The sequence below is a fragment of the Desmodus rotundus genome, chromosome 8 (genome assembly GCF_022682495.2).
Source record: "Desmodus rotundus isolate HL8 chromosome 8, HLdesRot8A.1, whole genome shotgun sequence".
NCBI classification, from domain to species: domain Eukaryota; kingdom Metazoa; phylum Chordata; class Mammalia; order Chiroptera; family Phyllostomidae; genus Desmodus; species Desmodus rotundus.
In genome coordinates this window covers 47,466,948-47,492,397 of record NC_071394.1, presented here as the reverse complement: position 1 = coordinate 47,492,397, position 25,450 = coordinate 47,466,948, and the positions used below count along the sequence as shown (strand labels likewise).

The 25,450-nt window shown below is 38.7% G+C and overlaps 1 protein-coding gene and 1 non-coding gene across 3 annotated transcripts in view; both read right to left on the bottom strand.

The window, feature by feature from the left end:
• UBE2V2 (ubiquitin conjugating enzyme E2 V2) overlaps nucleotides 1–23,764 on the bottom strand; it is a 51,644-nt gene extending 27,880 nt beyond the window's left edge. Inside the window, exon 1 of one of the 2 annotated variants that reach the window (XM_053930022.1) lies at nucleotides 23,638–23,764. In XM_053930022.1, the coding sequence (XP_053785997.1) occupies nucleotides 23,638–23,653 (16 nt within the window). In that variant the 5' untranslated portion in view covers nucleotides 23,654–23,764. Of the gene's footprint in view, nucleotides 1–23,551 lie in introns of both variants that reach the window. The other variant, XM_053930023.1, reaches the window with a different exon arrangement.
• On the bottom strand, nucleotides 22,394–22,586 carry LOC112296428 (U2 spliceosomal RNA). The gene has a single exon (XR_008427580.1). It is a non-coding gene; the product is annotated as a U2 spliceosomal RNA (small nuclear RNA).
• Nucleotides 23,765–25,450: the final 1,686 nt, after the last annotated feature.

The window sequence follows — 25,450 nt, the reverse complement described above, 5'->3', positions numbered from 1 at the left end:
AAAAGAAACCGCAGGATTCTCAGGAGACTCCACTTATAGGGCCCACAATGGTCTTAGGACTTACACAGACCTACTCTCTCTGGGATTTAGTACCAGGGCAAAAGCTAGAAGGGCACAAGTGGCATACAAGGAGAAAGTGAAGTGACTAGCAACAGAGTGAGTACAGAAAGGCAGCTTCCTCCTGGGAAAATCTCCAGAGGCCAGGCAGTGGCATTGTCCCCTCTCCGAGCCCTCCCCCCCAGAGTCCAAAGTGGTAACATGGATTGCCCTGCCCTGGCAATTACCTAAGGCTCCAACCCACACAATTTACAAAGTGTACTTTTCTACAACAGGCCACACTATGAAGACAGGGGGTCAAAGCAGCTCTAAACAGAAACAAACATGGGAGCTGCCAAATAGTGGAGACAAAAAAATATACCCAACTGAAATAACAGAGCAAAACTCCACAGACAGAACAAAACGAAAAGAGATAAGCAACCTATCAGATGCAGAGTTCAGAACACTGCTTATCAGGATGCTCGAAGAAATCACTGGGTACTGCAATAGCATAAAAAAGACCCAGGCAGAAATGAAGGTTACAGTAAGTGAAATAATGAAAAATCTACAGGGAACCAACACTGCAGGGGCTGAAGCCAAGAACCAAATCAACGATTTGAAACATAAAAAAGCATTCAATCAGAACAGCAAGAAAAAGAATAAAAAAAAAAATGAGCAGAGAATAAGCAGCCTCTGGAACATTTCCAAACGTACAAATATCCAAATGGCAAGGGTACCAGAAGGAGAACAGGAAGAGCAAGAAATTGAAAAATTATTTGAAAAAATAATGAAAGAAAATGTCCCTAATCTGATGAAGGAAATAGACATACAAGTCCAGGAAGCACAGAGTCCCAAACAGGCTGGATCCAAAGAGGACCACACCAAGACACATCATAATTAAAACGCCAAAGGTTAAAGATAAAAAGAGAAAACCTTAAAAGCAACAGGAGAAAAGCAGAGTTACCTACAAAGGAGTTCCCATAAGACTGTCAGCTGATTGTTCTCAAATTTTGCAGGCTAAAAGGGACTGGCAAGAAGTATTTAAGGTGAGGAAAAGCAAGGACTAACAATCAAGATTACTGTATCCAGCAAAGGTATCATTTAAATGTGAAGGGCAGATAAAGCACTTCCCAGATGAAGTATCACCAAAGGCATTCATCATCACCACGCCATATTACATGAAATGTTAAAGGGAATTATACAAGAAAAAGAAGATCAAAACTATGAACATTAGGCTTCCGGCCAAGAAGGTGTAGGTAGATATACTTCACTTCCTCACCCAACCAAAATAAGGATAACAACCAACTTAAAAATTAAAAAACAAACAGAACAGCCAGAAAATCGAACTGTATGGAAGTCCAACGAGTTAAAGAAACACTCATCTAGACTGGTCAGAGGGGCAGAAACGAGCAGTGGGATCAAAGAGGTACTGAGGCAATGGGGCAGACCGGGCAGGCAAAGTGGCAGCTGGCAGACCAGGAGGTCCCACATTCACATGCAGATAATCTGGGAGGAACAACTGGGGAGCAAGACAGACCACGCAAACCAGTGATTCAGTGCAGGAAACTAAAGTCTCAAAACCTCTGGCTGTAAAAATCTATGCATGTTTTGGCAGCAGGAGAAACTCCCAGCCTCACAGAGAGTTTGTTGGAGAGACCCACAGGGTCCTAGAATGTATACAAACCCATCCACCAGCGAATGAGCACCAGAAGGGCCTAACTTGCTTGTGGGTAGCAGGGGAAGTCACTGAAAGAAGGGCGAGTGCTGAGCAAATGGAATTGTTCCCTCTCTCACCCCTCCCCCCCACACAGTGCCACAACACAATGAAGTGGGTTGCCCACCCTACCTAAGGCTCCACCCCTCACAGAATAACAGCTGCACCGAGACAAAGAAATATGGCCCAAATGGAAGAACAGATCAAAACTCAGAGAAAGAACTAAGCAGTAAGATAGCCAACCTATCAGATACAGAGTTCAAAACACTGGTAATCAAGATGCTCACAGAAACGATTGAGTATGGACAAAAATTAGAGGAAGAAGTGAAGACTATGCAAAGTGAACTAAAGGAAAATATATAGGGACCCAACAGTGAACGTTAGGAAACCAGGACTCAATTCAATGGTTTGGAGAAGGATGAAATAAATATTCAACCAGAACAGAATGAAGAAACAAGAATGCAAAAAAAATGAGGACAGGCTTAGGAACCTCTGGGAAAGCTTTAAATGTTCCAAATTCTGAATCATAAGGGTGCCAGAAGAGGAAGAACAAGAAATTTAAACTTATTTGAAAAAGTAATGGAGAACTTCCCTAATCTGGCAAAGGAAACAGACGTCTAGGAAGTCCAGGAAGCTCAGAGAGTCCCAAAGAAGCTGGGCCCAAGGAAGCACACACCAAGACACATCATAATTACATTGTCCAAGATTAAAGAGGAGAGAATCTTAAAAGCATCAAGAGAAAAGGAGACAGTTACCTACAAAGGAGTTCCCATAGATTATCAGCTAATTTCTCAAAAGAAACATTACAGGAAAGAAGGTTCTGGAAAGAAGTGTTCAAAGTCATGAAAGGCAAGGAACTAAACCTTAATTACTCTATCCAGCAAAGCTATGATTTAGAATGGAAAGGCAGATAAAGTGCATCCTAGGTTAGGTCAAGTTAAAGGAGTTCACCACCACCAAGCCATTATTATATGAAATGTTAAAGGGATTTATCTAAGAAAAAGAAGAAAATCAAAACTATGAACAGTAAAATGACAACAAACTCACAACTATCAATCACTGAACCTAAAAACAAAGCAGACTAAGCAAACAACTAGAACAGGAACAGTACCACAGAAATGGAGATCACAAGGTTTCCGGCCAAGATGGAGGCGTAGGTAGACACACTGCGCCTCCTCGCACAACCAAAAGAAGGACAACAACAATTTAAAGACAAAAAACAACCAGAACTGACAGCAAATCGAACCACATGGAAGTCCGACAACCAATGACATAAAGAAGAAACCTTCATCCAGACCAGTAGGAGGGGTGGAGATGGGAAGCTGGGCAGAGAGGAGTCACGGCAGCACGGAGGCTGGCAGATCCAGAGAGGTGGGGGATTGTGGAACGAATGGGGCAGGCAGTGCGACAGCTAGCAGACCCTGTGGCCCCACATTCACGCACAGATAAACCTGGAGGAATGGCGGGGGAGCGAAACAAACCACACAACCCAGGGCTCCAGCTCGAGGAAATAAAGCCTCAAACCTCTGAGTGAAAACGCCCGTGGGGGTTGAGGCGGAAGCAGGAGAAACTCCCAGCCTCACAGGAGAGGTCGTTGGAGAGACCCAAAGGGGCCTAGAGCGTGCACAAGCCCACCCACTTGGGAACCAGCACCATAGGGGCACAATTTGATTGTGGGTAGCAGAGGGAATGACTGAAATCCAGCAGAGAATGGAGCAGGCGCCATTGCTCCCTCTCGGACCCTCTCCCACGTACAGCTTCACAGTGCAGCAACCAGCGTTACCCAGCCCTGATGAACACCTAAGCCTCCGCCCCTTTACATAACAGGCACGCCAAGACAAAAAAAAAAAAAGGCCCAAATGAAAGAACAGATGAAAGCTCCAGAAAAAAACACAACTCAGCAACAAAGAGATAGCCAACCTATCAGATGCACAGTTCAAAACTCTGGTAATCAAGATGCTCACAGAATTGGTTGAATTTGATCGCAAATTAGATAAAAAAATGAAGGCTATGCTAAGAGAAACAAAGGAAAATGTACAGGGAACCAGTAGTGATGTGAAGGAAACTGGGACTCAAATCAACGGTGTGGACCAGAATGAAGAAAAAAACATCCAACCGGAAAAGAATGAAGCAACAGGAATTCAGAAAAATGAGGAGAGGCTTAGGAACCTCCAGGAAATCTTTAGACGGTCCAACATCCGAATTATAGGGGTGCCAGAAGGAGAAGAGGAAGAACAAAAAATTGAAAACTTATTTGAACAAATAATGAAGGAGAACTTCCCTAATCTGGCAAAGGAAATAGATTTCCAGGAAGCTCAGAGAGTCCCAAAGAAGCTGGACCCAAGGAGGAACACACTAAGACACATCGTAATTACATTACCCAGGATTCAACAGAAGGAGAGAATCTTAGAAGCAGCAAGAGAAAAAAACACAGTTACCCACAAAGGAGTTCCCACAAGACTGTCAGCTGATTTCTCAAAAGAAACCTTACAGGCAAGAAGAGGCTGGAAAGAAGTATTCCAAGTCATGAAAGGCAAGGACCTACATCCAAGATTGCTCTATCCAGCAAAGCTTTCATTTAGAATGGAAGGGCAGATAAAAGTGCTTCTCATATAAGGTCAAGTTAAAGGAGTTCATCATCACCAAGCCCTTATTATATGAAATGTTAAAGGGACTTATCTAAGAACAAGAAAATAAAAAATATGAACAGTAAAATGACAGCAAACTCACAGTTATTAACTACCACACCTAAAACAAAAACAAAAGCAAACTAAGCAAACAACTAGAACAGGAACAGAACCACAGAAATGGAGATCACATGAAGGGTTATCAATAGGGGAGTGGGAGGGTAAAAGAGGGGAGAAAGGTACAGAGAATAAATGGTAGGTAGAAAATAGACAGGGGGAGGGTAAGAATAGTACAGGAAATGTAGAAGCCAAAGAACTTATATGTATGACCCATGGACATGAACTATAGGGGGGAAATGTGGGAGGGAGGGGGTGGACAGGATGGAGTGGAGTGATGGGGGGGAAACGGGACAACTGTAATACCACAATCAATAAATATATTTAAAAAAAAGAAATGGAGATCACATGGAGGGTTATCAGTGTGGAGGCTGAGTAGAAAGAATGCGGGAAAAAGTACAAGCAATAGGAAACATAATTAGGAGGTACAAAATAGACAGGGTGCAATTAAGAATAGCATAGGAAAAGAAGCAGCCAGAAAATTTATATGTATGACCCATGGACATGAACTAAGGTGGTGTGGGGGAAATCCTGGAGGGAAGGGAGGGATAGGGTGAAGTGGGATAAAGGGGAGAAAATACGAGACAACTATAATAAGTATAATCAGTATAATATACTAAAAATAAACTATGAACATTAAAATGGCAATAAATTTACAACTATCATCAACTGAATCTAAAAAAGAAACTGAGCAAACAGCAGAACAGGAATAGAATCGTAGATATGGAGATCATTTGGAGGGTTATCAGCTAGGAGGAGGAAGGGACAGAATAAAGGAAAGGTACAGGGATTAAAAACTACAAATTGGTAGGGACAAAACAAGACAGGGGATGTTATGAAGAGTATAGGAAACTGAGTGGCCAAAGAACTTACATGCATGTCCCATGGACATGAACGGTGGGGGAGGGAATGCTGGAGGGAATGCAGGCACCAGGTGGAGGGGGGCAAAAGGGAAATACTGGGACAACTGTTAACAGCATATTCAATAGGATATATTTTTTAAAATAAAAAAAAAACATTATCATGTTAAATATTGCAACTCACTGATATTACAGAGGAAATATATATCAACTATTGAAAGTGCAAAGAAGGTCATTAATAAAAATATAGGCTCTCTGTTGGCTAACAGGGCTAAGCTCAGGTATTGTTTATCTGTTTTATTTGATGTGGGTGTGGGGTGGAGGGTGGTGTGCATTTTGTTTCTAAACCAAGTGCTAAGCTTTAAAACATAAAACACTGATGCTCTCTGAGGAGACACTTAAACTAAAATTATGTGTAAGACTTGGTTTACTCATAAAAGTTTACTCACAGTAAAAGTTTTGCTGTGACATTAGTAATTAAGTTACATCCAGTTGTGAATAGCACTGAAGTTCTCTGCATGAGCAACAAACACAATCAACATTCTGAGTGTGGTGACAAACTTATATGTATGCCCAGATGGCATTGTGCCTTTTAATGTCTTCCAAATAAATGAAAATAGGACAGCATTTGTCTTACTATGTATTTTCTAAAGGTGAATCATTGTATTGACTGTATGCTCCAAATGTTCATTAAAAACCCAAACCAAGCCCTTTTTACCATGAGTAATCATGAGGAATCTTAAAATATTTATATAATATGTTGCATCCCTAATGCATGGCCTGTTTATACTATTTTCAAAAAGAGAACACTGTCTTAAACTAATTGATAGGGTGCATCAATCTTTCCACTGGTCCTTGAATTCCCTTAAATGATAGGATCATGTTCATGAATGGTTCTTTACAGAATGCCTCTTCTTGAATAATACATTTTCCATCCAATGTAAAAAAGATAAAATCCCCTGAGGTAATCCAACACCACCAACAAAGCTGCCAATATCAAATTTTGATCCTTTCTTTTCTTTAAAATTTATAGTTGCAGTGACTGTTACTGATGAAGCTACACAGGTCACTGAACTATTGTGGGTTGTGGATGTCGACATCTGGGATATGTTTTGTGAAACATTGTTTATTTGTGCGTACTTTAAAGTGGTAGAAGTCTGTATTTGTTGAGACCCCTGTTACATTTTTAGATGTTACTACGGGTTTCAAGGTGGTGATACATCATGTTTTTGAGATTGGGGAAACTGGAAATGATTTATGTTTTTAAAAATTTTAAATTGAATGATCCCCTCAGATGTGAAATTACACAAATACTGATTTTATTAAATATTTTAAATTATATTTAAATAATTCACAGAAAAAAATCAGAGGATATTCTTCTGCTTAAATGAAGGTTTATCAGGGAAAGCAACTTTAACTTTTTTCTCTAAAACTTACATGAGACTAAAAATTATTTCACCAAAATATTTAAGTTTAAATTTACAAGTCAATTAAAATTCAATTATTAAATGAAAACATGTTTGTGGAGCCCAGTATTTTAAAATCTGGTATATATTCCCCTCACTGAGTGTTTAAGAAATTTCTAACGATTGTTTTAATCAAATCTAAGATGGCATCAACTATATGGGAGACCACTATTTTAAGCAATTAAAGAATACTACAAAGTAAACTACATAACATATAATGATTTCATATTGAAATGTCTTAGAATGGATGAAATATGGTAGATAAAAATATATCTGAAAAAAAATCAAATCAAACGTTGTGCACCTGAAGCACCTGTACTACACCTTCAAACATACGTGAAAAAAACTCCAAATTAGAGGATTTGCAAAGTACCTCAATTCTGTGATAGGGGGGTTGCATTATATATAGGAGAATATGAATCATGCTACTGGTACTCTTTTCAGTTACAACCAAAACCACTCTGCCCTCAACTACAATCCAAAACTACAACTATACGAATAATTCATTTAGAAGTCTATGTGCTGTACACAACTCAGCTAGCATTCATTTAATTACTATATTTGAACATAAAATATCTTAGTACTGTTTCACTTCAAAACATAAACAAAATTTGTAAGTAAAACATTATATCGGGTTGGCCAAAAAGTTTGACTTTTAAGTAAAAATAAGACACATTTTTCAATTTCACCAATAACTTTATTGAACAATGTATTCACCATTTTGTTCCACTACCTTCTGCCATCTTTCAGGCAACTTCATTACTTCCATCTTCCCAAAACTTTTTATCAGTTTAAGCAAAGAACCATTCCAGGTGCCATTTTCAGTCTTCTAGGGAATTGAAAGTTTTTCCATTAAGAAAATTTTGTAAAGACTGAAATAAATGGAAACCCAAAGGTGCCACGTCTGGTGAATACAGCAGATGAATCAGAATTTCCCAGCCAAGATGTAACAGTTTTTGCCTGGTCATCAGCTTACATTAAGATTATACGTGCTCTGTTGAATAATTCTGGATGCTTTTCGTCAAGTCCTGCTTTTAATTGTTCTTACTGGGAGCAGTACTTGTTGGAATGAATCGTTTGATTTTCTGGAAGGAACTCTTAAGAGGACTCTCTTCAAATCCCACCATACACACATCACATTCTTTGGATGAAGACTGGCCTTTGGTGTGTGGTTGGTGGTGGTTCATTTCCCTTGCCTTCCCCATCTCTTCTTTTCCACATTATTATAATGTATCCACTTTTCACTGCCTGTCACAATTTGTTTTAAAAACAACATTTTCCTTGTGCTTAAGAATGTGGAAATATGGTCAAGAAGGTTTTTTTCCACTTAACTTACATGAAACCCTAACATCAAAGTGAGTAACCTAACTTCGCAAACCGCTTTTGACACATGCTATCTGTCACAGCACCTTCTCCATACACTGCACAAATCTTTTGCATTTCAGTTGCGTTTTAACCTTTCTTGAAATAATAAAGCATAATATGCCAAAAATGTTGCCTATTTCCTTCCATCTTCAGCATTAAAATGGCCACACAAAAATTCACTAATTTTGATTTTTTAAAAATGCATGCTGATATGACAGCTGTCACAATACAATCTTACAAAATTGTTTCAAATGAAGTTAAAGACAACTAAGCACCACTAGAGCCATCTTATACACATACAAACACTGCAAATAAACTTTTTGGCCAACCCAAATACAAAGGGGAAAAGCTAGATTTTACTTAAGCTATTTATTTTCTTATTAATAAACTGCTTACATAGAAAGAGTATTATAAAAAACATGAGGGGGGAACTGGATGAAAAAAGGTGAAGGGATTAGCTGAAGAACACACATGCATAACCCACAGACACAGACAAGAATGTGGTGATTGGCCAGAGGGAAGGGGGCAGCAAGGACTGGATGGAGGTGGGCAAATGGGGGTGGAATGGGGACATCTGTAATAGTGTCAACATAGAAATAAATTTAAATTAAAAAAAGAAAAGAAAATGATGGCATAAGGGGCACTTGATAAACACTTGATGAATTTATGGCAGGTGCTACTTTGAATATTTCAACATTTATGGACCAGTCCTGTAGCAGGTTTTGCTAATTTCAAACACAAAGAAATCCCTTCCCCAAGTTCTTCAATTGCAGTGAAGTGAAGACAACAACATAAGCAGATACATTCAAATACAAGGCAATAAATTGTTGCAGAAGAATTTGCTCAGATACACTACAGATATCTTACTGATTAAGCAAGAATACAGAAGGTATCTAGTATTCTTCAGAAAAGCAGCTAACAATGATTATTTCAGAACTAGGAAAGGACAATTCCCTTTGAACAAACTAGGGAGTGAAGGAAAATTAGGTAAGCCACAATATACTCTGGTTCCTCTCTAGTATGAATTTCTACACAAAATTAAGAGGGGTATACACTCTACGAGATATGAGATCTTCTGAGAGGGTCCACTTAAATGAGTATTAACTTCTCCCCTGAGTCTAGGAAACTACAGTTAGCTTCTCAAGTCAGAAAAACATACTAAACAAAGTAAGTCAGTATCTCTCCAAATCACTGTTTGTAAGGTAAGCATTTCAGAAATTGAAGACTTTTCAATTACTTAAGTAGTATCTCCTGTTAAGAAATAACTACTTACATTAATACCATTGAGTGAACCAAAACTGATCATTTGGATAGCAGGTGACACTAACATGAAACACACAGTACACCAAGCTATGCATTGTTTATGCTTGTCAATAATATTTTTCAGTAAGTAGACTAAAAAATTTATGGCATAATTACAGTACTTAAAGAGAATAATCTGCCTGGAGTATGTCTGATATCTGGGTACACAACTTTTTCTTTTTTAATGTAAAGTTAACCTCACACCTAGGTGGAGCTTAGGCTCCTCCCCTCTGTCTCATGGTAACTATAACCAGATCATCAGTTAGAACTTACATAATGTCAACATGATGTTTTTAAACAAAAATCCAACTACATACCAAAAGCAAGAGTTTGCATTCTAATAAAATAGAAAAATAAATAAATTGAACTTGGACTTCATCAAAATCTAAAACTTTTGCATTTCAGAGGATACCAAGAAAACAGAATGAGAAAATGCAGTATATCTGATAAGGGACTTGCATCTAGAATATATGACGAACTCTTACAGCTCAATAATAAAAGAAGACCAATTAAAAAATGAGCAAAGGGTCTGAATAGACATTTTCTTCTAATAAGATATACAGAGGGCCAATAAGCCCATGAAAAGATGTTCAAAATCATTAGTCATCAGGGAAATGCAAATCAAAACCACATTGAAATACTATGTAAAACCATTAGAATAGCTACAATCTAAAAGTTATACAGTGCTTTTTAGGATGTGGAGAAATCACAGGGCTCTTGTTCACTGCTGGATGGAATATAAAGTAGTGTCCCTATTAAGAACAGGGACGCCATTTTAGTGTCTGGCAGTTCCTCGAACAATTAAAACACACAGTTAGCATATGACCCAGCAATTCCACTACTGGTATACACCCAGAAAAATGAATATATATATCCAGACAGGAACTTGTACACAGATGTTTATAACAGTATTCATAATAGCCAAAAGTGAAAACAACCCAAATCAACAGATGAATAGATAAGTAAAATGTGGTAGATAATGAGTATTAATATATGCTACAACATAACATGGCTAAAAACCAATGAACTGTACACTTTATATAGGTGAACTGTATGCTATGTGAACTATACCACAAGAAGTGTTTAAAAAAAAAAAGAACTCCTTGAAACCAAATCCAATATTCATTTACAGCTCCATCTCCCAGAGGCTTCCGATTTCTCATGACCCATCACTAGAAGGTGTAATCAAGGAGATCACAGAAAAGACCGGCTTTTTTCCACAAGACCCTGGATTTTGGGAACAATTTCAAAACGCCTGGAGAGAAAAAGGCTAGGTTACACAGCTGTTACCTAGTCCTTCCAGTCCCCAAAATCTTGAAAACAAGATTCTCCTACCTGATAAGCAAACACAATTTTGTCCAGAGTCACCCTATTTGGGAAAGCAGATAAAAGGATGAATGCTGGGGGTGGGGAGGATCAGTTTTATACTTCCTGAAGACCTACATGACAAGCAATCCTGGAAATGTGAAGATAGCTCATTAGGTTGTAATTCCTACTTCTGCTACAGTGATGAGTTTCTATAAAACCCTCACAGCACTCCCTATGACCTCCCCTCAGCTCCCCAAAATGAAATCAGAGAGAAAATCTCATATTTATAAGAATCACTAAAGAAACAATTACTATGAATATATTTGCTTGCAAAATAGCCCTGGATGATGTGGTTCAGTGGATTGAGCGCAGGCCTACCAAAGGATGGCTGGTTCGATTCCCAGTAAGGACACTTGCCTAGGTTGCTGGACAGGTCCCCAGTAGAGGGCATGTGAGAGGCAACCAAACATGGATGTGTTTCCCCCTCTCTTTCTCCTCCCCTTCCTCTCTCCCTAAAAATAAAATGAAATCTTTAAAAATATATTTAGCCACTAAAATCACTTTTCCTAATTTGTTATTCAATATTCACTCCTTGCAAGAACATGCAGTTTTATTTACATATAATTCCATTAGACTCTACCAAGTGTCTACTCTTAATTCTTAATGGCATTTATTTATGAAATAACATTATTGGGTTCCCACTAAATGAAAGCAACCAAAAAGTTTATACAATACAATCAGATACAAAAGGAACATCAAAACTTGAAATTAAGAAACTTTCTCTGGGATGAACCCAAGATGTCAGAAAACGAAGTGGAAGTTACACTAACCTCCTCCCAGGGCCAAACTGAAACTACCACTAAATTAAAGAAATCCTCCTGAAAAAAAAAAAAAGAAAAAAATACCTGAACACTAGCTGGAGGGAAGCCTTATAGCCAAGGACATTAAGAAAGACACCACTCCAGCACAACATGACTGGTAGGGAGTGTGGGGGAAGCACTAGAGGACTGGCTGGGCTCCCAGGAGCAGCAGCTAACTTGCTGGAGGGATACCTCAGCAGCCAGGAAGGTTCCCCCTGAGAAGTGTGGGGTCTAAACTCCAAGCTGGGCTCTCCAGACTAGAGCCCCAGAACTGGCAAAGGAACCCAAATAACACCTGGCTGTAAAAAGCAGCGGGGTTTCTGTTCACCAAGGACAGACAACTAGAGACACAATGAGCCTCTTAAAGGGCCAATGGAGCAAAGTGCATCTGCAGCCACTCACCCTGGACACTGGCAAAGGGATGGCAGAGTGGACTAGAGATGCAAGAGTCTGAGGTTCGTGGCTCTGGGAGGAAACGGAATGGTCAGCCACCAGGAACTCTGTGCTGACTCATTCCCCGTAATGCAGAGACCACCTTTCTGGGTCAGAGCACTCCCCTCCAAGTGGCATCAGCCTGGGGAGAAGCAATAGCTCCACCCACAGGAAGCCCTATTGCCCCACCCTGTGAAGCTATAGCTGGAGGCTATTCACTGATCAAGTCTAGCAGCTAAGGCAGACCTGTGGGAGCTCTGAGACTTTAGCTGACCATCTCCCATGCCCGCTGTTGTTAAAATCCTGCCTTGGTGCACAGCCTGGTTCTTCCTGCAAACACACAGGCCCAGCACAGGGAGCCACAAACTGTCGATCCCTGACACTCCAAACCTGAAGCCCAGGTCCAGTGACAGGGAGCTCCTGACATGCGTCTGCACTAGAGTCTTTGCAGACCCACCTAATACACAAACAAATTCAAAGAAACAGCCAAAATGGAAACACAAAAACAGACCCCAAATGCAAGAAAGAGAGGATTCTCCAGAAGAGCTAGATAAAATTAAGGCAGGCAATTTATCATATAGAGAGTTTATAGTAATGATTATAAGGTTACTCAACAGCATGAAAAAAGGCATAGAAACCATAAAAAAGGACCAGTCAGAAATAAAGAATGCAATTATCTGAAATAAATAATACACTGGAAGGAATAAACAGTAGGTTGGATGAAGCAGAGGATCAAATCAGTGATTTAGAAGAGAAGGTAGAAAACACACACCCAGGCAGAGCAGCAAAAAGAAAAAAGAATTTAAAAAATGAGTATTGCTTAAGAACTATTTTGGACAGCACGAAGTATAACAACACCCGCATCGTGAGAATACCAGAAGGAGAAGACAGCGAGCAAGGGATCGAGAACCTATTTGAAGAAATAATGATTAAAAACTTCCCTAATCTGCTGAAGGAAAAAGGCATACAAGTGCAGGAAGCTCAGAGTCCCCAACAAGTTGGACCCAAAGAGGCCTACACCCAGACACATCATAATTAAAACGGCAAAGCTTAGAGACAAGGAGAGAATCCTGAAACTGGAAGAGAAAAGCAGATAGTTACCTACAAGGAAGCTCCAATTAGACCGTTACCTGATTTCTCAACAGAAACATTTCAGGCTAGAAGGGACTGGCATGAAATATGCAAGGTGATGAAAGCCAAGGACTTAAACCAAGACTACTTTACCCAGCAAGGCTATCATTTAAAATTCAAGGAGAAATAGAGAACTTCCTTGACAAGAAAAAGCTAAAGGAGTTTGTTAACACCAAACCAGTACTGCAACAAATGTCAAAGGGCATGCTTTAAAAAGAGGAAAAAAGGGGGGGGGGGCACGAGTAAAAGAGTTAAAAAATAAAGTGGCAGCAAATCCGTACCTGTCAATTATCACCTTTAATGTAAGTGGCTTAAATGCTCTAACCAAAAGACAAGGTAGCTGAAAGGATAAGAAAGCAAGACCCATACATATGCTCTCTCCAAGAGATGCACCTCAGATCAAAAGATACACACAGACTAACAGTTAAGGAATGGAAAAAGATATTTCCTCCAAACACAAAAGAAAATAAAGTGGGGGTAGCAGTACTTATACCCAACAAAATAGACTTTAAAACCAAGGCTATATAGTAAGGACAAAAAAAGGACACTAAATGATATTGGGAACAATCCAACGAGAGAATAAAACCCTAGTAAACATTTTTTAAAAGATTTTACTTATATACTTTTAGAAAGAGGGGAAGGGAGGGAGAGGGAGAGAAACATCAACATGAGAGAGATACATCAATCGGTTGCTGGCTGCATCTCACACGTCCCCACCTAGGGACCTGGCCCACAACCCAGGCACGTGCCCTGACTAGGAATCCAGCCAACGACCTTTTGAATCACAGGCCAGCACTCAATCTTCTGAGCCACACCTGCCAGGGCCCTAGTAAACATTTATGCATCCAACATAGGGGCATCTAAATATGTAAGGAAAATCTTGATGGACATATGGGGACAGATCAACAGAAATAATCAGAGTCTGGGATTTTAACACCCTGCTTATTTCAATGGATAGACCTTGCAGGCACAAAGTCAACATGGAGACAGCAGCCTTCAATGACACATTAGAGGAATGGATTTAATTGATATCTTCTGAGCATTTCAACCCATAACAGCAGAATATATGTACTTTTCAAGTGCACATGGAACGTTTTCTAGGACAGACCACATGTTGGGACACAAAACAGGTCTCAACAAATTTAAGAAGACTAAAATCATATCAAGCATCTTCTCAGACCACAATGCTGTAAGACTAGAAAGCAATCACAAAAAGAACACCGAGAAACAAGGAGACGTGGAAGTTAAAGAGCATGTTATTAAGCAATGATTCAGTTAACAACTGCGATCAAGGAAGAATCAAATGATACTATGAAACGAATGAAATTGAGAACACAACAACCCAAAATATGTGGGACACAGGGGAAACAATCCTGAGGGAAATTTATAGCATTACCAGCTTATCTCAAGAAATGAGAGTTCATAGAAACGATCTAACTGGACACTGAAAGGAACTTGAAAAATAAAAACAAAGTCCAAAGTGATTAGAAGGAAGGAAATAATAAAGATCAGAGTACAAATAAACAAAATAGTCTTAAAAAAATGATACCAAAGATCAAAGAATCAAAGAGCTGGTTCTCTGAAAAGATAAACAAGATTGAAAACTGTTGGGAACTGCCCTGCCTGGTTGCAGAAGCTGTAACCCCTCCATGGCTAAGGCTGAGTAAAAAGACCTTGGGACCATAAGCCACTAAACACACAAAACATATCCTCCCAGCAGGGGCACAGCCTCTGCCCCCTTTACTTCACCCTGCTTGGCCCCTGGAGGATGGGTGGATAGTCAATGACAGGTAAGATTCCTCAAGGGAGGAACAAACTAAGACAGGCACAGTCATCTTGAAGGGGTCACTAGGGAAAGGCATAGGGGACTATAGAAAAGGGGTAATGGACTTTCATCCTTCAGCTTTGTAATAGCCTGAGTCCTCATTCTATCTGAAAGATGTCTCCTAATCTCTTGGCTGCCATACTTCCCCCACCTGATTTAAGCCTGAAACAATGCTGGAGGCAGTTCCCCAGGGCAATCAGGCCTAAGAAAGAATGCATAAAATCCTGTGAAACCTGATTTGCTAAGAATGCCCTCAATTTAAATGCTAAGGGTCCAAACATAAAATGAGGTTGTTTCCCAAAGTTTTATGGCCCTTTAACAATCACTCTATCTGACCCTGACTCAGAATAAGCCCTTATAGTTCTCTGAATGTTATCTATTCCTTGATCATTCCTGCCTGACAATGACTGATGAGCTTTACGTTTATGTTCTGTATTTCTATGCAAACTAAACCCAATAAAAGCCAACTGAGAAAGAGGCTCAAGACCTTTCTCCTCTGAGAGACTGCCTTTCCTCCCCAAGCAGATCATGTCTTCGTAGACTTATTCTCATCTGAGGTGGCCAGGGAAGCTCTGCATGCAGAGCCCCCATCACAGAAAACCTTTAACCAGTCTCATAAAAAAATAAAAAGAAGAAAAAGAAAGAAAGGATCCAATAAATAAAATCAGAAATGCAAGAGGAGAAATAACAACTGACACCAAAAAAATACAAAGGATTGTTAAGAAAATATTATGAACAACTACATGCCAACAAATTGGACAACCTGGATAAAATGAATAAATTCCCATAAACATAATTTTCCAAGTAAAATTAGGAAGAATCAGAGAATCTGGATAGATTACACATAGTATAATTGAAGCAGAAATCAAAAAACTCCCAACAAACAAAAGCTCTGGTCTAGATGGCTTTACATGTGGATGTTCCCAAACATTCCAAAATAACTAACACCTCTCCTTCTCAAACTACTTCCAAAAATTCAAGCGGAGGGAAGACTATCAAGATCATTTTACAAGGCCAGTAGTATTCTAATTCCAAAACTATATTAAAAAAACAGAAAAAAAAATTGCAGGCCATTATCCCTGATGAATAGAGATGATGAAATCCTCAAAAAAATATTAGCAAACCGAATACAGCAATGCAGCAAATAGATCATACACCATGATTAAGTGCTATTTATTCCACAAAATGCAAGGTTGGTACAACATTCGCAAATCAATGTGATACATCAGATAAACAAAATGAGGAATAAAAACCACATGATCCTATCAACAGTTGCAGAAAAAGCACTGGATGAAATCCAGCACCCATTTATGATAAAAACTCTCAGCCAATTGGGAATAGAGGGAACATACCTAAACATAATAAAGATCATAAATGACAAACCTAATGCCAACATCATACTCACTGGGCAAAAACTCAAAGTGTTCCCCTGACAATCCGCACAAGACAAGGATGTCCACTTTCACTTCCCTTACTCAACATGGTACTGGACTCCTAACCACAGCAATCAGACAAGAAGAAGAAATGAAAGGCATCTACATTCAAAACGAAGAAGTCAAAATGTCTTTATTTGCAGATGACATGATATTCTACATAGAGAACCCTGAAGATTCCATGAAGAAACTACTAGAACAGATCAACGAAATCAGCAAAATAGCAGGATACAAACTAAACATCCAAAAAAGTTGCATTTGTATGTGCCAATAATGAACTCTCGGTAAAGGAAATTAAGAAAACAACCCCATTCACAATTGCTTTAAAATAAACTAAACAACTAGGAATAAATCTGACCAAGGATGTGAAAGACCTGTACTAGGAAAATTATAAGCCACTGAAGAAAGAAATTGAAGAAGATACAAATAAGTGGAAGCACATACCATGTACAAGTATAGGAAGAATTAACACTGTTAAATGTCCATGATACCCAAAGCAATCTACAGACTCAACACAATTCCTATTAAGATTCCAATGCCTTATTTCACACAACTGGAACAAGTATGTCAAAAATTTATATGGAAGCACAAAGGCCCTGCCTAGCAACAGTGATCCTGAGAAAGAACAAAGTTGGAGGAATCACTCTACTTAATATCAAACTATACTATAAGGCCATAGTAATCAAAACAGCATGGTACTGGCATAAAAACAGAAACACAGTTCAATGGAACAGAGCAGAGATTAAAGAAATGAAACCACAACTTTATAGTCTATTAATATTTGACAGAAGAAGCAAGCACATACAATTGGCTAAAGATAGCTCATTTAACAAATGGTATTGGAAAAATGGACAGATATGTGCAGAAAGATGAATCTACAAGAGCTTCTTACACCACACACAAGAATAAATTCAAAATGGATAAAAATCCTAAAAGAAAACATAGCCAGTAAAATCTTACACACTGCTCATAGCAATATTTTACCTGACATACAGGGTACAGCACAAATAATGCCCCTTTTTTATTACAAAATCTTTTATTACAAAATCATAAGCATGTAATTCTGTAACATAACAGTATCACACTCAAGCACACCCTATGATGTGTTAGGTGAAATATTCAAATTAAAACTATAAATTCTTACATCTGTATTATTACCCTACAAACCACACTCAAGCAGGTTTTACTTTTGCTGAATCCTGTGTATCCTCAGGCAATGGAAACAAAAGAAAAAATAAACAAATGGGACTATATCAAACTAAAAAGTTTTTGCACAGCAAATAAAACCATCATAAAATAAAAAAACAACCTTCTTTTTAATGGAAGAACTTATATGCTGATACATCTGATAACAGCTTAATATTCAAAATTTATTTTTAAAAAGTTATAAAATTCAACACCAAAAAGAAACCCAATTTAAAAATAGGCAAAGGACCAGAATAGACACTTCTCAAAAGAGGACATACAGATTGCCAACACACTTACAAAAATATGCTCAACATGACTAATCATCAAAGAAATGCAAATCCAAACCATGAGATAACACCTCACACTAGTCAGAATGACTATCATCAATAAATCAAACAAGTGCTGGTGAGGATGTGAAGAAAGGGGAACACTTGTGCACTGGTGGTGGGAATGCAGACTGGTGGAAAGCAGTATGGTGACATCTCAAAAATTAAAAACAGATCTGCCTTGTGACTCAGCAATCCCACTTCCGGGAATATATCAGAAGGAATCCAAAACACTAATTTGAAAGAACATATGAACCCCTATGTTCACTGCAGCATCATTTACAATTGCCAAGCTATGAAGCAGCCAAGTGTCCATCAGTACATATGTGGATAAAACAACTATGGGACATATACCAATGGAATACTCCTCAGCCACAAAAAGGTAGAAAATTTTACCCTTTGCAACAGCATAGATAAACCTGGAGAACATCATGCTAAGTGAAATAAGCCAGTCAGAGTAAGACGAATACCATATGGTTTCACTCATATGGGAAATCTAATGAACAAACTGAACTAACAAGCAAACAGAGTCAGACCTGTAGATAAGAGAGCTGGTTGACAGCCACTGGGTGTGGGTTGCAAGTGAGGGTATTGAGCAAAAAGGAAAAAGGACTCATGGACATCGATAACAGTGTGGTGACTATGGGGGGAGAGGGTTATAAGGGGGATAAATGGTAATGGAAACATGCAATAGAAATAAATTGAGATTAAAATTAAGAATCTATCTCTGGACTCAACATCGAGATAAAACTTGTGAAAGTCACTTCATATTTGTATTAACACTGCCCATATATAAAATGAACTTGGCCTATAGCCTAGCTGATCCATAATGTACTTTCCATTAGAAGTTTTATTTCAATATACGTAAAGACCTAGTATAAGACTATAAGGGTTTCTCTCCTTCAGTGGTTTGAAACTTCTCTGGGTTCCGACTTAAACTGTAAATAGCAACTGATCTTACAGAAATCCAGTAAGACTTTGTAAACAAGACTAAATCATTCCCAAACCCAGTACTGAAGTCTCATCTTATATAAACCTGAAATATTTACTTACAAATACATTTGCTCTTGAAAAAGGTAACTCCTTTTAAAACAAGCTTTTGAACATAAAATTTTATTCTATTTATTCCAATCCACACGCCTCATACCTGCTTCTCGAAAGTTGTACGTCAAACAACACCCCAAACAATTGTTATGTGGATGGTTCCACATGTGGGGAATCTTTGCTTTTCACAGTTTTCACTGTGCAGGATTCCAGTGACCATGGTTTCGTTAAATAACACCAGTTTCCCAACAACACAGTTCAGACCTCAGTACCACCATACATTAACTATGAGTAACTACATAAAGTACCAACTTTGCTATTTCTTCAGTCCAGAAATCACTATGCAAGTAAGAGTTGGGCATACTACAGTGACCAACCGCTTCACATCCTTCAGTCTGTCTGATGATGAGTCACTGCGCGTCTGTCACTCAGTCCACTTAGACAGCAAAGCATGTAGCAGTGCTGCCTCCTTGTCTAACAGTGGGAAGTAAAGCCATGCGACATTCTATAAAAATAGCCAGAAAAGAAAATCAGCCAACAGAGGAATGTGCAGGAAAGAAACAAAAACTGGTAATGCTGGAAGTGAAACATAAATCAAATGGAAATGGTTATAGAAGAAATACCCCACCATGTGAATGCTAGAGACTCTAGAGGAGCAGCCAGAGGAACTTTGCGAAGGTGAGTTTATGTACGGAAAAGAGGAAAGTAACTGTGAAGAAAGGATGACAATGCTCCAGAGGAAGTGGAAAACTTCAGAATAAACTCTCAGAGAGATTTCCTAACAGTGAAAGCACGAAGGAGGAAACACTGGAAGCTGATCCTAACTCAGGAGTATGAGAATTCACCAAAGCATAGAAGATATGCTGTGCTGCATCACAAGCTGTATGATCAGAAGAAAAAGGCGTGCATTGTTCAAACTGCACTTGGGAAATTTATACAGAAACAAAACACTAATTCTTCATGTCGCTAGTGTTTAAAGTACAGTATACTAAACAAATATAAGTTTGCTATTTTATTATTTCCTATACACTGTAACCACAAGAAGAGTTTTTAACCACTTAGCAAACATTTTCAAATGTCACAGAATGCTCATAATTTATCTCCCTTAGTTGGACTCATTTGAAGTTTCAGTTTGAATCGTCATTTTTGCCACCCCAGACTAATGTGCCGAGGGAGAACAGCCTATATAGTAAGGATATATTATTTAATGATATTATCAACAGCAAGCGTTTACCAAGAGCATCCCGGTTCCTAACTAACCTAGAAAAATGCACTCGGCCTGTTACTGAAGACTCAAGACAGAAATACTCTGGCCTGCTGCACTTCAGCTCTTCTGTTATTTACTTCCCAGGCTCCACGTTATGATCTACGCGTGCAAATCTCTTCCATTACTACTCCCCAGTGCTGATCATATCCAAGTGTCTTCATCTCGAAGGTGGGAAAACAAAATCACGTCGTCCAACCTTTGTGTTAAAGTGCTAGGGAAAGCCAGGCTTACGAGACAGAGTGGCATGCCTCGCATGGCACAGTTAATCAATCAGGAGCAACAGGGGCATTAAAAGACAGTTCTCGTTCCAGCATACACAATGATGCTTACTTCTGAAGAGGCTAATTAGGTTTTATTTTCCACCCACATGATTACACAGACCTACTAGCAGAGAAAAAATATTCCATATTTTTTGAGACTCTTATTACTTAGACATTTTAACTCATCTGCATTCAGAGCTCTCTTGTAACACCAGTAGAACTCAGTAAGAAATTTTAAAACATTTCATGCTTCAGTGTATCCTGATGGGATATTGGGACGCAAAATGGACTTCGGGTAAAAACTAAGAAAATGTGAGTATCCTATAGACTTCAGTTAATAATGCATACGTATTGGTTCGTTAATAGTGACAAAAGTCCCACACTAATGTTGGACAGTACAGGAAACTGAGTATAAGGTAGACGGGAATTCACAACTTTCCTGTAAATCTAAAACCATTGTACAATAAAGATTTCTTTAAAGACCTATTGTACATACTCTTTATCTAACACTAATTTTTTACTAGTACTGGGATATAATGAAATTTTTGAATCACAGGTACTGTATGTACTAGTTTCTATTCCCTAGAGTAGTGTTCCTTAAGCTACACCCTGAGCAATCTGCTAGGAAGTGTGAAAGACACTCTCTGGTAAGAGGCCTGATTTGAGGAATACTCCAATTCATAGTTCCTCAAAACAGAGAGAGCACTAAACTGAGGGTAAAACAAAACCTCATTCTAATACTGAATTAGTAACCAACTATGTAAAACATTTCATTTCTTTAAGCCTCAGTTTTCTCATCTGCAAAATAAGAGGACCCAAGTATGTTTCAGCTTAACAGTCTCAATCCAACTAGAATTTCTTCCCAAAATGTTTCTTCTACTAAAAGTAAAACATATGATTTAGACAATGACATTAAAATACAATGCTTTAATAAGGATCAAATTCTATTTGTCAGTTTTTTTTCTCTTTCTGGCCTATTATCAAACTACTGTATTTTTATCAAGAGTATTCTGACTTAAAATCTAACTCACCTCATTTTACATTTCAAGCTATATCGCATTTATTTCACAAATACACAGGTACTGTGTACCTCCCTGACTACCAAGAAGCAAACAATACAAAACATAGCTAATAAAAAATATAATTTAAAACTAGTTTCAAAACACAGTCCAAAGTTTTTTCTGCACTCATCTGTCTACCAATTCGATAACAATGTTAATGAATTAAAGAATGGAAAATGGACAAATGTAATCATTTTAAATTCACCAGGGCAAATTTTTAGCAACAGTTTCCAAACAAATTCCAGTTGTTTAAAAAAGCTTAATTACCTGCCCAAAATACCTTCTTTTTAATTATTCTAAGTTTCAAATTTCATAAAACCAATGACAGAATTAAACTGCAACAATAAGACGACTAAATATAAACTGGAAAATGCAGATTTCCTCTGTAAAATATAATCTAAATAATAATCTAGCAGCAACTTCCTCAGAATTTACATTTGACGTCCAAAAATGACTAAACATGGTTAAAAAAAAGTATCTTCCATTAATATCATCTACTATTTGGTCTTTTCAAAGTATTTTCACACACCCTCATATGTTTAATGTTAGACAATAATCATGTTTAAATGAACAATACAATCCATAAAATGAAAAGTATCAATCAAATTAAAATGCACCATTTTATTACTACAATTTCAAGAACCTACAGGTACTAAGTACAATTCTTAAAAAGTTATGGCTCCATCACAAGCACACTCGATTTTAAACATCAAGTACATTAATTGAAGTTGTAACACGAAAAGGTCACTTTTCTTTGCTTCCCCCTTCCCCAAGGGGCGCACCCTTCCCAGAAGTACTGCAATACCTGCTATAGGCGCGGAGTGGACGGAACAAGCTCCTATTCCTTCTCCCAGCTCCCAAAATTCCATTTAATATAATGACCTCGGACAGAGGACATATCAGATATTAAACTGATTAAGAACAGATACTACACTTAATCTCAGCTGAAAGGCTGGGAAGCAATGAAAGGCCACTTTTTAAAATAACCCTTGCTTTATTAGTTGCTCTAACCCGAAGTATACTGAAATATTTCCCCAAAGCTAACATCGTTGGAAATCTTAACTTTGACACCTGCACAATAATAAAGATGAGATTTAAGACAATTCTTCAGTAAGATGTATGTAGACTGTACCCTTAGGGATTACACCTTGAAAGTACCGATCACAATACACTGAAGCCTTCCATTTCAGCACATAATCTGAAAATTGTTTTTATTATGCAGTGAGAGCGTGAAATATTAAATCACACTGTTCTATAATCTGGTTTCCAAAGGTCCGAGGTATTAATACTTTTAAGGATTAAAACATTTTTTATATTTTATAAGTGGTCAAATTTCTAAAGCCTCATCGTTAAAACTTGCTCTCAAAGTCCGTGCTCATAGGAAACTAAATACTGTATACAGGAATTAAGCAGCTTATCTAAGGAACCACTTCTATTCAGTTAGCTTTCCTTTTCTTCTGAGCTTTTATTTTGTTTGCACTGTAGTTTTCAACTTAATGGGGGGAAAAAAGCAACATGCATTAAATCAGGTAAGAATGGTCATCTTTCCGTTATTACAAAGAGCAACAGTCCTCTCCTCCTCTACCCATGTCAAGGACAGTCCAGGGGATGTGGACCTCCACTTGACCAGGGATGCTCGGTAAGGAGACACCTCCGCGCGCACTGGAGGTTCAGACCCGCCCACCTCCTGCCATCCCACTTTCCTCCCACTCCGCCTTCCAACTAAGATTCGGACAGGCACCCACGGGACCCTGCGAGTGCGCTAGCGTCATCCCGCCCCAGGCTCGCGAACGCGCGGCCGACGTGCGAGCACGACCCGTTGCCACCAACGGCCGCCCCGGGACCTCGGCGCGCCGGACCCTCCCCAATTCGGGGCTTCTCTCTGCAAGGAGCCCGCCATCTGAGAAGGCGCACTCTGGCTTCACCCACATGGTCAGCGCCCAGCTGCCAGCAGCAGACGGAGGGGCAGAGCCCGGTCGAAGTGGGAAATCATTTAGCCCGGCCCGGAAACCGACCTGTGGAGACCGCCATCTTCTCCTGCACCCCGACGCAGCCGTCTTCACGCACGGCGACGTTGTGCGTCCCTGTCGGGAGCTCGCCGACCCGCCCGCCACGCAGCTTCTGTTCTCGCGTAACCTCGGACCCCGCCCTCCGCAGCCGGTGCTTCAGCTTGGTGGGGAAGTGGAAAGGGAGCTTTTCTGCCCTGTTGGCAGCTTTCCGAGATTCTATTATTCAAAGTAAAACGTTAAACAAAGAGTTGTTTGGAAGGCAAAGCCGAGTCAATCACCATGATATAAAGCAAAGACAAGAAGAAAATACCTTTTAAAAACATGTGTTATGGAGCTAGGTAAGCTAAGACAGCCTGTCTGGAGAAGTGCTGGAAGGGAGACTATGCACAGATTTTCAAACTCTTGGTGTAAAGTTTTATGCACCCAGTAGTTTGCCATGTATAATGCGCACTTTGTTGTCCACATTTTTCAGGGAAAAATAAGGCTGTGCATTATACAGGGATAGTACCTGAAATAGCATGTGTCTGTTCTTGTGTTTTGTAGTATTCGTTCCATAACATTACTTGTACCATAACATGTTCAAAGTAAACGCTAAAATTCCTTTCTAATACAAAAAACAGGTATCTGTAAGGAAAGATTTTTTTCCCCTGAAAGCTTGGCCTAAAACGTGGGTGCACATTATACACAGCAAAATATGGTCCGTATAAAACATCTCATTAAGAAAGTAAAAAAGAAGGAAATCTTACCATTTTGCCACAGCATGGATGGACGTGGAAAGCATTATTAGTTAATTACATCAGAGAAAAGGCAAATACCATAGGATGTCACTCATGTGGAATGCAATGAACAAAATAAAAACAGACTCATACATACAGAGAATAGAATGACAGCTGTCACAGGGGAGGGGAGTTTGGGGGCTGGATGAAAACGGTGAAGGGATTAAGCAAAAAAAAGAAAACTTAGTAGACGCAGACAATAGTACAGTGATTACCAGAGGGAAAGAGGGGCGAGGGAGGTAAAGAAGATAAAGCAGAAGTAAATTGTGAGGGACAGAGACTTGATTTGGATAATGAACACATAATACAATATACGGGTGATGTATTATATAATTGTGCACTTGAAACTTATATACCAGTAACTATTTCTGAAATTTAAATTTTTTTATCCTCAACTGAGGGTATTTTTTCATTGCTTTTTAGAGAGGGGGAAGAGACAGAGGAAGGGACAGAGATTCATCCATGAGAAAGAGAAACATTGATTGGTTGCCTCCTGCACGTGCTTGGACCAGGGATCCTTGGTGCCTGATCTGGGATCAAACCCGTGACCTAGTGTATGACCTGACCAGGAATCGAATCCACAACCTTTCAGTTACAGGACAATGCTCTAACCAAGTGAGCCATACAGGCCTAGGCCATATGTAATTTTATTAACCAATGTCACACCAGTAAGTTCCTAAAAATTTTAAAAATAAATTTTAAAGGGAAATAAAAAATGTTTTATATAGATTAAATATTGAAATGAAAATGTTGTTTATATATTGAATTAGAGTACATTATTAAAATAAAAGCCCAAACGAAATATGGGCATTGACAATTCTGTGTTGAAAAATGATTCAAAAGAGTTGAAAAAAAATGTCAAGAGACCCTAAGAATTCAACCAAATTATTTCATTTGTATTTTCCTTTTGAGATATGCATACTAGAGAAAAAATTAAAATCCACATATAAATCTGAATAGTGGTTACAAAGAATATGAAACAAAATTTCTAAGTAACTAGGAGGAATTATGTGCTTAAAAAGCAGAGATTTTACAGCCTTAGT